General features: G+C 32.1%; 1 protein-coding gene across 1 annotated transcript; it reads right to left on the reverse strand.

Annotated features, from left to right (window-relative positions):
• Positions 1 to 2,738: 2,738 nt before the first annotated feature.
• LOC131631664 (cyclic nucleotide-gated ion channel 4-like) lies at positions 2,739 to 15,893 on the reverse strand. The gene is made up of 7 exons (XM_058902434.1): positions 15,289 to 15,893; positions 4,580 to 4,795; positions 4,184 to 4,500; positions 3,981 to 4,089; positions 3,658 to 3,894; positions 3,494 to 3,580; positions 2,739 to 3,413 (listed from the first exon to the last, which is right to left on the reverse strand). The coding sequence occupies exons 1-7, from the start codon at positions 15,796 to 15,798 to the stop codon at positions 2,898 to 2,900; spliced, it is 1,992 nt and encodes a 663-aa protein (XP_058758417.1). The 5' UTR covers positions 15,799 to 15,893; the 3' UTR covers positions 2,739 to 2,897.
• Between the last annotated feature and the right edge of the window lie 1,985 nt (positions 15,894 to 17,878).

The raw sequence follows: 17,878 nt of genomic DNA on the forward strand, positions 1-17,878 counted from the left end.
CCCAAGCTGAGTTCCCTTTGTTATTTTAATTAAATAATTTGTTTTCTTTTATGTAAATGTTTTGTTTAATATTATTTCTTCTAAATTGTTTTTTTAATACTTCTTTAAATTTCCTTTTTATAAAATCATCTATTTTCAATAATCTTTATTTCATAATTTATTAATTAATTTAATTTGATTATTAATACTATTTTTATGATTAAATGTTTAAATTAGTTTAATCATTTAATTGTTTAATTATCCTATTGATTGATGAAAAATACATATTAGGGTTAGAGAATATAATCGAAACCCTATTTTTTCCGATTTAATTAATTAGGTTAAAAACCAATAATTAATTAATTCGATTTTATTTATTCTATTAATCATGGTTAACTTGTGCCTTGGTGAAGGTTTGTGAGGTTTGTCTTTAGTTCATTCATACACTAAAATCTTTCCTTGTGCAGTTTTTCAGGGTTAATCAGTCAAAGTCCTCCCGACTACGCGCCACGCCTCTTCCGAAGCTAAGTCTCGACTTTTATTTTATTATTTAAATTTCATTCGCATTATAAAATTATAATTAGGGTAAAAGCCTCGAAAGTCAATGGACTCTTTTGCACTCACGTCCTTTATTTATTTTTGCCTATTTTTTAGGGTTGACCTCGAGGCTACTTCCGACTACAAACCATAACAGATCAAATCAAAAGCTAAGTCCTATTTCGTATTTATTTTAAATAATCATTCTATTTTATTATGTTTTTTTATCCAATTAGGATTAAATTTAATTGTCATTGAATTAGCCATACACTCACTGCTTCCTATTATTTTCTATCAATTCTCAATGATCAGAGTCAATGCTTCATATTCAAGGCAAACCTTTGCCCATTAACCTTCATCAATCGAAGCTAAGTTTCTTTTACCCTTTTTCTGTGGGTAAATGTTATGTTTATTTTTTAGGTTAACCCTAGTTGCCTCTGAACAAATAATACACTCACTCTCTTCTGTTTATTCTTTCCTTTTCAATTTTCAGGGTTTGTTGACCGCCAAGGCTACGAGTTTTGGTAACCCTAAACTCTAACCTTTTATTCTTCTGTTTTTAATTATTACTTATGTCAAACCCTATTAAGGGATCCGCTGGTTACCATTTCCCTCCCCATATCTGTTTTGGTTATATTATTTAAATGCGTGGTTAGTAATCCTAGGGAGTGCAACTTTTGAATTGAACATAGAACCACTAAATTTACAAGATAATATATTCGAATATGATCACGTGATTGATGCACACACGCACACTTTTGGGTAACCCCTCTGTTGCCTTGTTGCCTGTTGCCTGTTGCCTTTATGTTTGTTTTGCAGAATAAGCCATGTCCCTCGAATACGAGGATACCTCAGCCATGCTGCCTCGATATGTAAAGGTCATACGACCCTAAATGATGCTGCCTTCGATACACAAATATGACCTCGACCCTCGGAAGTTGCCTACGGAAAAAGGCTGAGGTATCTTCTGGCTGCCTACGAATAAGGCTTATTCTGATCCTTACCTTAGACTACCTGCCCTCCTATGGCATGGGACAGTCTTATGGCAAAGGATGTTTCGATGACCCTTCTACCTCCAAACGAAAGGCTTCCTGCCCTCTTATGGCAAGGATTGACCCTTTCATTCTGAAAGGCTAAAAAGAGACCTATCATCTGAGTTTAAGGTAATTGCCCCTAATTGCCTTGCCATGCTCTATTTTCTATATTCTTTCTCAAAATTCTTCAAAAGCTGGCTACGCTCATTTACGAGCTAAAGTCCATTTTTTTTCCTCTTTCATCTACATTTTCTGAAAACGAGCGAGCAAAGCAATTAAGAGCCCATGGAAAACCATGGATGCAAAGGGTGCCTTACACCTTCCCTTTGCATAAATTACCCCCCGAACTTAGATTTCTTTAAAAAAGGTTTTTTTTCTGTTTCTTTTAGCCTTTCTGAATTTGTTTGGATAAAATAAAAGTCGGTGGCGACTCTTGCTTACCGCGACATTTCGATCGATAAAAAGTCAGTTCACCGTATTACAGCGGGATAAAGAGAACCACGACAAAGACTTTGTGAGACCTCATAATCAAGTGGAACACGTGAAGTAAATGATAGAGTATTATGGATTGGCGGAAGCTATAATGAAGAAGAAGTGCATGGGGCGTAGTGTAACACTGAACGTTCACTTTGAATTTCCGATGCGGGGATGGATATGCATAAATGTAGATGGAGCATGTTAGAATGGCATTATTGGCTATGGTGGAGTAGCTCGAGGGGATGTGGGTGAATGGATCTCGGGGTTCTCAAATTTATTGGCCGAGGGAATCCTTGCATAGCGAAATTTTGGGGTTATATAAAGGATTGTAGCTGGCCAGGAAGTTAAAGTTTGATAAGGTTGAGATTCGGGTAGATTCAACAGCTGTGGTGCAAGATTTTTGCGGAAAGCGAAGTATCCAGCGCCATGGGAACAATTTGTTGTCCAAGACAACTTATGTGAGTTAGATTGGGAGGTGAACATCACGCATATTCATAGGGAAGCGAATCACCTAGCAGATGCTATGGCCAACTTTAGCTACTCATTGAAAGAAAATTACAAACTGTTTGTGGATTGTCCAAGAATTTGAGGATATATACTGTGTAGATCTTCACATAATTGGTAGTTCTAGAGATGTTATTCTGTAGTTTGTCTTTGTCGGGCTTTTAGCCATCTATTCTATCAAAAATAGAATATGTAAACCAATGTAGATAGTCTTAATAATAAAAAAACTAATTTTATTAAGAAAATACAATAAGCACACAAAACATGGCCTGATATATATTTGACAAATTCGTAGACATGTTGATAAATGTTGTCAAAATAATAAATGACAAGAGAAAAACATGGCAAGACATTGACAAGTTGTTTTCAAAAATCAAAATCATCCTGATTAGGCTTTGGTGAAGTTAACAAAGCTGTGTAGAGTCGAAGCCTATCCTCTCCCAAGGAAGAGCATCTTGACAAGGGTCTTCTGGGTCTTATAAAAGACAATGAGTTCAATGTCAACCTATGTCTGTACCTTCTCCATGCCAACTGAATGGCCACAGCACCCCAAGTTCTCCACCCTGGTGAATAATACCTAGCACTTCTCTTGACCTTTTCCTTCACAAACGTGTATCTGAAATGTTGTGTGACATACTTGACATCTTCTGCTTCAAGACCGAAAGCCTCTGTTGTTTCAAGTGTGACAAGAGTTGATGTTGACAGAGGAAGCCGCTCTATGAAGGGTCTTCTCAAACACCATGAAAGAAGCTCATCACCACTGAAATTTCCTGGCCCTAACATGCAACAACTTTTTAACCCGTCTCTTAATACTTGGCTACTTTGAAGGTGACCCCTCACCACAAATAGCATTCTTTGAACTGGGTCTCCTTCTCTTGCTATCTGCAATTCAATTCATATATTATTTCTTGCTAATTTATCTATTAATTAATAATAATTTTTGAAGAATACATATAGCTTACTGTTTCTCCCTTGGTGAATATGAGCGATTTGACTCGGTCACATATATTCTCTAGAACCAGCTCGTCCATATGTTGAAACAACGGCACCTGAAAACCAATATGTGAGCGACTTAAGAAGCTTTCTCCCATATTTGGATTAATTCCCTCATCTAATACAATTTTACCTGTCTGACCAAATCCAAACAAAGATGATATTTAATGTCTCTTCTTAAACCTTCGGGAAGATTTTTGGTCATTTCACATTCATCAACCCCACGCATAGCAGCCCAACGTTGTCTTTCATAGTTACGCACACGTTGTCGAAACCCCTGCGGCAAATGTTTTTTCCTCATCCACCATTCAACATTTCTCATCTTCAATTGCATCACTTGTTTCTTTGATGTTGTTGCATGTAAAAACACCTGCATCATAATTGAAACTCTCATTATATATATATATATATATATATCAAGTCAAGGTTAAAAAACGATCTAGGTGATTGATTTACCTTGATGTTTCCTATTAACATAGTCACAAGAAGAAGCCCACTAGTCAAGACTATGATATTGAAAACTACTTCTAGCCAGTCCGTTGTGCTTTCTAGGTTCCCGAACGTGCTTATCACATTAAAAATAGACAAGTTATATATTATGAATATGATAGAGGAGGAAGGAATTATAAAAAGTTAAAAGCATGTTAGAGATAATGTACCTGAGAGTCATTAGTCCCCAAAAGATAGGAAAAAGTATCTTTTCAAGCCTGTTATCATTAATGACAAGTTGAACAGTCCATTTATAAGCTCCATAGTTGAAGTTATCTGGACCATTTATGCATGTAGACCTTGCTTCCCTGTTCTCTGCCCACCACATTCTTCCAATATCTTTATTCAACAATCTTGTACTTCCATAATATATTGGCTTATGACAAGACAATATTTTTATGCCACAACCATTTGTTTTCACACATTGCTCTTTTAGACATTTCGTTGCTCTTTGGATCCCCAACAAGTACCAACATGCCCCTGCAGCCTATTAATTTAACTTTATTAAAAAAAAGGTATGTATTACATGACAATATCTTCTCAGATTTTGATGGTATGAAGCTTACATGGGAAGCTACAAAATAGGCGATCATGTTAAGAGCAATACCCCACCAAACAGTTCCAAAAATGTAGCCAGACAGGTTTTGTGTGCGTCTCAAATGGCATACTGAGTGATAAATTTTGGGAAGGTATTGGAACAAAAATACAATTAATAATACTGTCATCACCAACGTGACTGAACCTTGCTCTAACAGAGAAGGGATTGCCACCCAAAGCACAATCTGAACAACAACAAGAACAAATTATTATTATTACTCAAAGCTAAAAATAAAATTTTAGATCTTATTATTAATATTAGATTATTTTCAAAACTTTAATTAAAATTTGAAACTATCATTCACCGAACAAGAAATGGTCTCAAGCTGAATATATATTTCCTAACATCTTATTACTTCAGTCATATAATCAACCGAAATAATAATTTTTATTTAGGCGCCTTTATTTATTAAAATACTTTGCACCACAGTCTATACTCCCAACCGTTGTGATAGATAAATGGTTACATGTTTTGAATCTCAAAACTAGTATTTTTTTTCATTTTTTCGTTACAAAAAAGGGAATGTTCCCAAACTAGTTTGAATCTCAAAATTTTAATTTTAACCATGGTGACAATTCACTATGGTTCTTTTTATCAATCGTGGTGAAATATATTACCTATAAAAGGTAACTCATATCATTTTAGAATAGACCACACTCATATAAAATCCTAACTTCTCTCGCCTTAACCCCAACTCTCGAAACTCAAACATAGTATCTCAAACTAGTATGAATAGAGAAAAGGTTACACGAATCCTTGAAAGACGAAACAAGTACCTCATATCTTTGTCTTCATTTTCCATGAATATTTTCAATGAAAGGTACTTTTATGAATCTTAGTATGGGTTATATTGTTTCTAGTTTTTCTTTTCTAGGAAGCACGTAGCCTTCTGGTTGCTCCATGTAGATTTCCTCATCGAGATCTCCATTTAGGAATGTTGTTTTAACATCCATTTGATGAACAATAAGGTTATTCAAGGAAGCTAATGCAAGCAATATTCTAATGGTTGCAGTTTTTGCTACTGGTTCATATGTGTCAAAGTAATCCACACCTTCCTTTTGTCTAAACCATTTTGCTACCAATCTAGCCTTGTAGGTGTTTAATGTACCATTACTGTGATACTTTTTTCTAAATACCCATTTGCATCCAATGGGTCTTGATCCCTTGGGAAGATCCACTAGTTCCCAAGTGTGGTTTGATATAATTGAACCCATTTCGTCTTGAATAACATCCTTCCAAGAAGAAGCATCCCTTGAAGCTACTGCTTAATTATAGGTTTTAGGATAATCTTCCACTTGAAGAATAATAGAAATCTTATAAACATCATTCTTACTATTTCCTTCAACTAGATAAACGAAAATAAGTTAAGAATCAATTTCATTTGGTCCTAGATCCTTAGCTTTTCGTGCCCTTTTTCTTTCTCCTAGGTTCGGGTTGTTTTTCAATAATCTGCATAGAATCTTTATTATGAGATTCTTCAATCGTGGGATTCTCAGGTTCCTTATCCTTTGTGATAAGACTTTCGAAGAATTCCACATCTTGGGATTCAAAAATTACATTAGACTCTAGGTTAAAAAATCTAGATGCTTTGCTGTTGGATGCATATCCTATGAAGGCACATCTGATCTCTCGAGGACCTAATTTAGTTCTTTTAGGATCCATAGTCTTGTAATATGCTACACACCCCTACACTCTAAAATAACCAATATTTGGTGATCTTCCTTTCCATTTCTCATATGGAGAAATATCAGTTGTTTTCAAAGGAATCATGTTCATTATGTGACATGCGGATAATAATGCTTCACCCCACAAAGTAAATGACAATTCAGAATGCATTAACATATAATTTATCATTTCTTGATATGTTCTATTCTTTCTTTCGGCTAGGCCATTTTTTTGTGGTGTACGAGGTGCAAAACATTCATGTATAATGTCACATTCTTCACAATATGCTTCAAATTCTGCAGAAAAGTACTCACCGCCTCTATCTCTTCTAAGTACTTGCATACTTTTACTTAATTGATTTTCTACTTTCTCTTTATAGGCCTTAAAGGCATTAAAAGCATCATCTTTATGCTTTAAAAGATATACATGTGTGAACCTAGAATAATCATCGATAAACATTATAAAATAGTGGTTTTCCCCACGGGTCAGCATACCATTAAACTCACACAAATGAGAGTGCACAAGATCAAGCACATTTGTTTTTCTTTCAACACTTTTGAAAGGTTTCTTGATCATTTTTTATTTAACATATATTTCACATTTTTTGAAATCATGAATGTTACATGAGATTAATCCGAATATAATTATTCTATTCATAGTACTAATACCAATATGCGCTAATCTAGAGTTCCATAAGGATATAAATTCAAGCATATAAGTAGAATTAGAAATTTCATTAATAATATTGTCGGTAGTACAAAGTTTGATCATTCCTTCAGCTGAATATCCTTTTCCTACAAATACACCATTGCAGGTCAATATTAGTTTTCCCAATTCATATACAGATTTAATACCTGGTTTTCCCAACTAGTTCCCACTAACAAGGTTTTTATTCATGTCGAGTACATGAAGTACATTAACAAGAGTGACTTTCTTTTTGGAAGTGAAGTTGAGTTCGACGGAACCCGTTCCAACAACTATAGATCGTACTTTATTTCTCATCTGCACTTCTTGTCCATCATTGACTTTGAATTAGGTTTTAAATGCTACTTTGTCATAAGATACATGCACGGTTGCACATGTGTCAAACCACCATCCTTGGACTTTGCCTTTGATTGCCATAATTTCGCTTACCATAGCGATTATGTCGTCATCAACATGAACCACATTAACCTTATTTTTGGGCTTATTGTGCCTGCAATCTCGAGCATAGTGTCCGGGTTTTCCATATACATAGCTTTCATTTTTTGTACCTTTTGGTCTTCCAGAGTTTTTGAACTTGTTATGTTCTTTCTTAGGGCCGAGATGGTTCTTCATGCCATCATGTTTTTTCTTTCCTTTTTAGCGACAGCATTTGCCTTAGCAAATCTAGCGGACTCAATTTTTTTCTCGATCTTTCGTCTCTTCCTCGATTCGAAGGAGTTTCTAAAGTTTCTCCAATGAGAAATCCTCAGAACTATGCAACAATTTCTTTCTGTATCCTTTCCACGAAGGTGGAAACTTTGCTATAATTTCACCGATTTGGAAAGCTTTAGGAATGTTGATTTTCACGGCTTTTATTTTATTTACGAGAACCTGTAACTTGTGTACTTGTGCAAGAATCGGCTTGGAATCCAACATTTTAAAATCAAAGTATTTAGATATTAAGAACTTTTTCGTACCTTCTTCTTCGGCCTTGAATTTGAATTCAAGAGCTTTCCAGATTTCCTTTGCAGATGCAGTATTTGTGTATAGATCATAGAGACGATCAAATAATGTGTTTAGAATATGTCCACGACAAAGCAATTCATCTTCCTTTCGTTTCTTTTGTTCCTTTTTTATTTCATCAGTGTCATTTTCAGTTGGTTCTGGAATTTCTTCCAAATCAGGATCTAAGACGTATTGAATTTTCAGGGGAATCAAGAGAAAAGTAATTTTTTCTTGCCAACGGGTGTAGTTTGTTCCATCAAAACGATCCAACTTAACAATGTCCTAGTTCATCAGTTTGATGTTTGAAACAGAAGCGTTGATGACCATGATTTGGGATACTATAAGACTGTTAGATAACACTTCGAAATTAAACAGATCCAGGCTTGAATCGTGAACGAAACACTTTCCTTATAGTATTGCAAGCACTCTCGAATGTCTTAGAGTTTTGATGCAGGAACACCCATAATAATTCAGCCTTCTCGAGTTTGCACAAGACAGATGAAAACTCGAATGTAGCGAAGAGTGTCTGGAATTAAATTAGAGGATATGCTACTTTTCGTTGTTGTGAATTTCTGAATCCAAAATGAGGTTTTTATAGGCCATTTTAGTATTATTTCACAAGGTAGAGCGACCCTTGATGAAACAATTTCTTTTTCCAAAAATTACAATGCTTGGCCTATTACAATATTTACCAAGAGTTGCAAGTTTTCATTTTGCAACACTTCATGAAGTGTTGTCAACTTTCGAATTCAAAATTCAAAACATAAGCAACGACCAAAACAGCCCAGCTGAAGGCCAGCCGCCGGAGTGGTGTTGACTTATTAACGTCGCGAATAGCCCAATTGCTCCGATATGTCGTGCTCAAGTGCCCCTACAAGCCGCCACTAGAGCCTTACATCCACGCCCTCGGACATGGAGTCAATGTCGTCTGTGGCGACATCGGCGAGGTGTTGTATCAATGAGATAAGTGGCATAATCCTTGGGACTACCACAATTGTCCATGTGACACTTTATCCTCTTTTGTCCTTTTGTTGAGTTAATAATATTAACTCTTTATAAAAGCTTTCAATGTGAGTAAATCTTTCAATATAAAACTATATCTCATGCATTTATTAGCGTTTACTTACTTTCACTATTTTGTTTAAAATATACTTAAATTACAACAAATATAACGCTATTTTTTAACAACAAATAATTCTACAATGGTTCATAATCTCAAAAGATAATATAATAAAACACTAGATTAAACTACAAATAATTCTACAATTGTTCATAATCTCCAAAGATAACGATTTCTTTTATTGCCATAAATTCTTTTATGTATGTATAAGCAACTTATACATCATTTATCTCTCATGTAAGTTTGCATTTGATTGTCAAGAATATTCATAGCAAAAAAAGTCTTCCAATTATTAGTCATTATTATTAATTTTAAAAATAACTCTCAATTGTGAGTCTTTTGTTTTAGTTTTTTTAAAATAATTTTTTAATATTATATTTTATGTTTAAGAGAAATTTACACATAATTCTTTTAAAAAATTAAAATAAAATGTTTATTTAATTTTTTTAAGTGAGATAATTAATATTTTATCATTTTAATAAATTAAATAAATTTATATGATACCTTTATATATATATATATATATATATATATATATATATATATATATATATATATATATATATATATATATATATATATATATATATATATATATATAGTCATTAAATAAATTAAGTTTTAGATTTTTTCAATGTATTATAATTTAATGATAAAATCTATTCAACATTTTTTTCGATGAATAAAACATTTTTTGTGGAATAGGTTGATGTCCATCTTTAACAAAATATGCTCTCCGAAAGACTTGACATATTTTCATATCTATTTTAGTCAATTGATTTATTAGAATAGATATCCATCCGCACTTATAAAATCAAAGTCAAATTGTTGCGTAAGATTTAAACCACACATAATTTTCTTTTTAATCATAGTTGTTTGTATAGGATTTTTTTTTTAAAATAAACATTTGAATTACAACCATAACATAAGGGATTTAGTTGTTTGTATAGGATTTTTTTTAAATAAACATTTGAATTACAACCAATAACATAAGGGTTATCAAAAATAAATATTGAGGAAAAAGGAAATGCAATAATGGTGTATTTCTCTCAACCAATAAGAGAAATATATTATAATAAATTATATTTTTATTTTTTATATATTAAAATAGGATAATTTAAGAATTTTGATTGATTGTATACATAAAATTATTTTACGCTACATTACTTTATATTTAAAGTCATTAATATTTACAAACAAATTAGTAAAATTTACATTTATAGTAAAAAATAAAATTATTTAAATTATATTTATATATTTTATTAGTTGCTTTCATAAAATATTTTTAAAATTTTATAAAAATGAGTTCAAAAAACTTATAAAAATATCATAAATTATTTTAAACAATATCACAAAATCTATGTCAAATAAATTACTCCGGATTAGTCGATTCAAACAAAATGAAATAATGAATAATGGACAAAAATCATGACATATACGTACCACGAATGAATTGTTCTAAATATGAAAATGTAGTTTTGTACTGATCTTCTCGGGGACCACATGGTTTGTTACTTATAATTTTATTAGATACAAGTTATTCTTCATTATTGCAAGATGATTACGACACCTATATTCTAATAATGAAGGCAAAGAACTCTCCACAAATTTTTATTAGATACAAGTTATAATAACCGGTGTTAAAATTTTCATATTTTTAAAGATTTTAATTAGATATTACGGATTTCTTTAACCTTTAAATATTAAAAATATTTAAAGATACTCACTCTATGGCTTGAAAAGTTGCACTAAGCCTTACTTCAATTTGGATTTATGTTTGGCAAATATGGTTATTTTCTTTTTGTTTACAAACATCATGGAGTTACATTATATTATATGCACTAGTTTATATTGAAGATATTTTCATTACTGATAGAACATCTGCATCGATTTATAATCACATCACAAAGTTATATGATAAATATGCTCTAGAGAAGTTTGGTGTACCAAAATATTTTTCTATGGATTAAAGTTCATGTATCAGTCAAGTGGATTTGAATTACTCGCATAATTCAAATATATCAAGGATCTCTTTAGTAAAGTCAATATTTCATATGCAAATTGAGTCACAACTCCCATGTTTAGTCATTGCAAGTTGAGCAAATATGGCTCAAATGTGTTATCAGATCCAGCTATGTACGTGTCCATCTTAGGCAGACTACAATATGTGACTCTCACGCGATCAGACATTGCCTTTTGTGTAAACAAAGCATGTCAATTCACGTCCTTGCCACTTGAGTAGATTGGAGTATGGTTAAGTAGGTCCTATAATATCTCAATGGGACTATCACACATGGGATGTTGTTATCACCTACTAATCAACTTCATCCAAAATCATTGTGAGATTATCGTGATTCAGACTGAGCAAGTGACTTGGACAAAAGCATCATGCGGTTGGTTGGGAGACGATCACTCAACCTAGAATCCTTGGTGGGTTGGGGCTTTGGCGGTTGCATGTCATTAATAAGACATGCATTATAAAGCTTGTTTGTGGACTGCATATTGATTAACAAGACTTGTGGTGTCAAGTTCTTTATGGAAAATATCAGCGAAATAAGGGCGATGATATTGCGGTAGTGCGGCCTACTGATTCTCATTTATGGAGGAGTATAGTCAAGTTGTGACCTTTGATGGAAGATTATGGGGAATGGCTAGTTAGAGATGGGAGGAGGATTGAGTTATGCAATGATATGTGGATAGCAGAAGGTATTAGATTGGTTAAGTTAAACTTGGATATACTAGATAATTGCAAACAAGCAAAGCTGGCAGATGTTGTTATCGACAGGCAATGGAATTGAAATATTCTTCATTGGATTCTTGCAAATCTCTTAGGAAAAATTGGTATTATTCTGCCTCCTCAGGATAATTACGGTACTGATGAGAGGGTGGGTTGGGATATGGATCTGAATCAATTTTATGTTGCGAAAATGTATTATGCGATATGCAAGTTTCAGAATCGGGAGGGGGACAATGCTTGGAAACAGATGTGGCAGTTAAAAGTCCCAGAGCGGGTTCAGGTGTTTATTTGGCAAGTTAAGCATAATTAATTGCTAACCAATGTTTGGAAGCACCGTATGGGGCTTGGCATGAGAAATTATGGTTACTTTAATGGCTTCCTAGAAACGATTCTTCACGTGCTGCAAGATCGTAAGTTGGCGTATCTGTTTTGGAGCAGTATTGTTCCAAATATCAGAAGGTATAGCTTTTTCATGTATAATTTGTCGTCATGGATCAACATGAATATAGGCAATAAGCGGAACCTTGGTTTGCGGAAAATTGGGATAGGTTTTGAGCAAATTATTGCCATATGTTATGGATGTGGAGGAATAAAGAGAAGTATAATGAAGGTTTCGTTAGGCCGCATAATCAGGTGGAGAGAGTGAGGGGGTGATTGGGTGTTACGCAGTATCGAATGGAATCATGAGAGAGTGTTATATGGGGAAAGAAATGACTATGCAAATTCACTTTGTTCCTCTAAGAAGTGGGTGGATTTGCATTAATATGGATGGAACTTGTAAAAATGGTATTATTAGTTGTGGAGGTATGATTCGAGGGGATGTTGGTGAATGGATTAGTGTTTTTTTGAAATTTATTGGGTGATGTCAATCTATATCTTGCTGAAATATGGGGTCTCTATGAAGGGTTGCAGATTGCTAGGAATATGAACTTTCGTAAGATAGAGTTAAGGATGAATTCATTGGTAGTGGTGCAAGGTGTCAAAGAGAGGAGGAATATCCATCGAGGAGGGAATAATCTATTGTCCAAGATAACTAGCATGTGGAATTTAGACTGGGAGTTAGAAATCATAGATTTCACAGGGAAGCTAATCAACTAGCGGACGCACTGACAAATCATAGTTTTTCCTTGAAGCAAGAGTATAGTATTTTTGCAGATTGTCCTGTTTATTTTGAGTATATTTGTAGAGCTGGTGAGAACAACGTTAGTATTCTTAGAGTTATCTGTCCGTAGTTTTCTTTCTCCAGACTTTTAGCCCTCTCTTTAATAAAAAAATTAAATAATAATAATAGAGATATAACGTTTTTGAAAATTTTATATATAGATTTTAAATTTTATAAGTATAGTGTGAAATGATCTTCTTAATAATAATTATTTTATTCTATAATTTATTAGTTAGACTCAAACACCTTGATAATGGAAAAGCATGGAATTTTAAATTTAAATCTGATCCCTAAAGCATCAACGTCTTAGCTACTACTAATTACGTGACAAGTATACAGATGGATTTTCTTCATAATTAAATGAAGGTAAAGACTTTGATTGTAGTGATAAGTTATCAGCAATATATTGTGGATTCAAACTGGTGCTTCTTTGCTTGATATCCTTACACAAATACCAACTTATATGTCTTAATGAGACTGTTTGTTTTTTTCATGAATAAATATGAAAAATATAGATGGATTTTCTTTTTTTAGTTTGGAAATAGTATATTTCTATGTTAGTGATGAATTCACACTTTTTTCCTTATCATTTAAGATCTCTATCATTTGTCTTAACCAATAGTAGTTTAAAAGCCTATAACCTTGTCCCATGGTTGGAAAGTGGTTATGGTACTTCGTGGTTATGGTAATTCTCTTAAAAAAAATTTTTTTCTTCTGTTAATGGTGATTCTAGTGACTTGAGCTTTAGTATGTGCCGTTAAAGAGTTAGACTATGTTAGAATTGGTGGTATGAGATGAGATTGAATGGTAATTAATGAGATTTTATTGTTTGGATTCGTAAATAATTGATGGAATAATCCATTCCATCTCACTCCTTCTAATTCTCTATTTTTTGTTCCATCCAATTTGAAATGTATGTAATGGAATGAAACATTATTTAAATAAAATAATCAAATAATAGAGTGAGATCTATATTTCATCCACTTCTCTCCATTCCGCTCTACTCCATTATATTCTATCAATTCAAACATAATCTTAGATTTTTTTGTCTAAATTTTTTTTTCAAGAGTTAATTTTTTTATGGCTTTTTTATTTTTCAGACCTTTTTGACTATCTTGTTTTGTTTTCTTTTTAATAAAATTTATTGAAAGGAGAATAAGTGTTACTCCAACCCATATAATAGAAAGAGAATCTCAAAACTTAAAAAAGATAACACTAATAGATATATACCAGAATATAATAGTTCTAGATAAAAATATTCTAAAATGCTAGACATTAATCACTTATATATAAAGTACAGATGAATAAATTTATATTACTTATTTTTATAGTAAAAAGTAAAATAAATATTTTTATACATGTTTTAAGAATTTATTATTATAATTTATTTTGAAAAATTTATATAAATAAATTCAAAAAATATTTTAAAAGTTATTTTAATAAAACATCCTATAAATAGTATTGTGAACCACATAAAGCATATTTTTATTTACCATGTAATTTGTACTTTATTTCAGAGCAGTTTTGTGAGTAATTAAATTTGCGCTAGTATGTCCAGTTAAAGCAGCTTATTTACATGACTTCAAACCCGCCACATAGCTAGTGTAAAATCCATGTTTAAATCGTCATACTATACGAATAGCACATGGAGATGCCGTATGTCCCGACAACCATCATCAATGATAATGTCCGCATGCAAGCAACGACATACAACACATATCCTCTCTAATCTATTTTGTTTTTTTGTTTTCTTTTCCTCTTTCATCAACCAAAATAAAAAACAAAAATCTATCCCTGAGAGGAGCCGTATATATAACCTGCCAAACTTCATAATTGAGTTGGATAACGTAGTTACAACGGAATGTCGTAAAACCAATTATATTAAGGGGACAACTTCTCTACCCATCACAAAAAGTTGAGTAGTGTACCTTCAACCAATCACATGATTCCATCTCATTTAACACATTTAATTATTTATTAAAATAATACAAATATTTATTGTTTTCAAAACATTTTACAAAGTAGGTAACTTTACCCAACTTTTTGAGTTGGGTAGATAAGAATTCACCTTATATTAAACTATTTTTTTCAATTTCAACAAAAATAAACTATTTCAATCATTTTTAATTAATATATTTTTCTTAGAAATCTGTAAAAATTTATGAAGGAAGACATCTCTCAACCAGATTCCAACAACTATTCATCACGTTTTAGACATAGTCTCTTATATTAATTCTATAAACCTTAAAGCACTCACAAAAAAACAATTTAATAAACAAAAAAGTGAAGAAATAAAATTCTGACCTGAGGTATAGGAAGAATAACGAAGAGATCAAAGAAGAAGCCGCGGCGGGACTTAAGATAAGCAAGAGCGACCGAGCAGCGGGCATCAGCTCCGGCAGTATCACCGGAGAAAACGAATGAGCTGCGTTTTGCCATTTTAAAGCGGAGGAAGATATGCCAAAGGTGCAAGGCGTCAGTCATGCAACGGAGCACCGTTACAGTGATGGCGAACCAGCCGTCGATGAAGAGGCACATAAATGAGTCGCTGATGGAAAGGGCGTAGAAGAACAGTGGGTCCACAAACAACCCTGCTCCGCATACTAGCAAGAACACTCTGTTCCATTCTTGCACCCATTTTTCTCTTGGGTCTACAACTCGACTAATACCTGCATAATTCACTGCTTGCTGCTCTTCTTCTTCTTCTTCATCTTCTCCATGATTTTCCTCAATTACATCTTCGTCTTCGTCCGTGACGGTGTCGTGCATGTGAAAACCACGTGAGATGTTTTGTTCTGTGGTTGGCGTGGCCATGGATATGGTTAGGTGAGAGTTAGTTGAGACGGAGGGATTTTTGTTTCTCGTGTGAATAAGAAGTGAACAAGTGATATATAGAGCTTTCCTAGTTTTACACCATATTGTACATACATCATACATCATAGGTTACACCGTATACAAAGCAAAATAACTTGGCACAAAGATCAATGTAAAAATAAATTATTAAAAAATAAAATTAGTATATTTTGTGTATCAAAATACGGTCTAGTGTTATAAAATGGTGTTATCTTCGCATAGATTCTCACATTTCCAACCCTTTTTTTTATTAAGATATCAATATATAGAAAGAAAAAAAAAGAATTAATACAAGGCGGACTAGGTCAAAACCCTCTTAATGAGTCGAAAACTTAACTTATTTTTTACAAAATCAGCTCTCAAATATAAGGGAACCGAATCAAAATGAATAAAATCATCAATAGTGAGACCTAAGTTAGTTAGAGAGTCTGCACAAGTATTCCCTTATATAAAAATATGATAAATTTTATAGGGAGGTTTGAAAGCCTGAACAACCGCAAAATAATTAGATTTGAGCCAGAAATTAGTCCAACCCTTCTCATAGGCGAACTCAATAACTAACATAGTTTCCGAGAATTCAGCGATGGGAAATTTGGAAGCCCAAAAAATTGAGAAAAAGCACCGAGAAAACATCCTCCATGGTATCTAAAAATATCTCCACAAGCCGAAATCTCCAAATTGTTTAAAGAAGCTCCGTCACAATTAACTTTAATCCATCTCTACAAGAGAAGTTTTCAAATAACTTCAACAATTTTAGGCGTATTAGGCGGCCGGATAATGACTTTAAAACTCTTCAAAACAGTGAATGTTAATATGAGATGTCAAATTAATGTTTTTAATGACCTTGTTTCGACAATATGCTCAATAGTAATTTTTTAAAAATAATTTTAGTTAATAGTTTGTAAAATTTTAGTTAATATTCATGATTTGGTAATTACAAGTTATGACATTAAAAAGTAGTTGTAATTTGTAAGTGATGAAATAAAGTTGATTAATAAAAGATAAAAAATTGGTTAATATAATTTATAATTTAAATATTGAATGATCATATTAAAATGTAATTTTATATGATAAATGAAAGATGATTAATAATGGTGAAAAGTTTGTTAATAAAATTCAAAATTTGGTTAATGAGTGTTCAAATATAAAAAAAAATTAAATAGTAAAATAAAATTGATTAGTTGAATAAAGATTGGTATATAATTAATAATTTAATGTTTGAAGTGTTTAAATGAAATAGTCAATGAACTATAAACAAAATAATTGATTAGTAATATAGTTTTTGTGGTTAATTATTTCTTATATATTTTGAAAATAAAATATTTTATTATAAATAATATTTGTTTTAAAAAATTGAAATAATATTGTTCATTGTATAAATACAATGAATAGTATGTGTCGGTATTTGTGTAAAATATTATTTCAATATAGCACCGCTGATAGTATTAGTATAAGAGTTTAATTTATATGCACTGACAGTATAAAATTATTTTACACTGTCATTCAATAAAAAATTACCAAAGTACTTTGTCATTAAAATAATTTTTTAATTAAAGTGTGATTTATTCTAATACAAAATTGTGATTGATTGATGAACGTTTTTCTCTTGTATAATATGCTCCTTTGTGTATTTGCAGACAATGCTTAATATATAGAAATTTATATAAGTCAAGATTTGTCATTTCGTCCCTTTTATGTAATCATCTCTTCTTTTTAATTAAGCGATAAATGGCCAATAAAAAAAATAATCTAGAAGAGAAAGAAAAAAAAAAAAAAGAGTGAATGATCAAGACTAATGAAGAATGAATCGAGTGAATGATCAAGATTAGTGAAGAATGAATAGTTGGATAATTTTATTAATTTATTTAATATTATTAAGGTAAATAATAGTCCGGCTGTAAATTTTTTTTATTAATAATAAATATTATGAGAAAATATATGTGGGTAGGGTTGTTCATGGTACAGTTTAACTAAAAAACCGAACCGAATTGAAGTGAACCAAAACAATTATTTATTAGTACTGAACCGAATTGTTTTAAAT

The sequence above is a fragment of the Vicia villosa genome, unplaced genomic scaffold, assembly GCF_029867415.1.
Source record: "Vicia villosa cultivar HV-30 ecotype Madison, WI unplaced genomic scaffold, Vvil1.0 ctg.000854F_1_1, whole genome shotgun sequence".
Taxonomy (NCBI): Eukaryota; Viridiplantae; Streptophyta; class Magnoliopsida; order Fabales; family Fabaceae; genus Vicia; species Vicia villosa.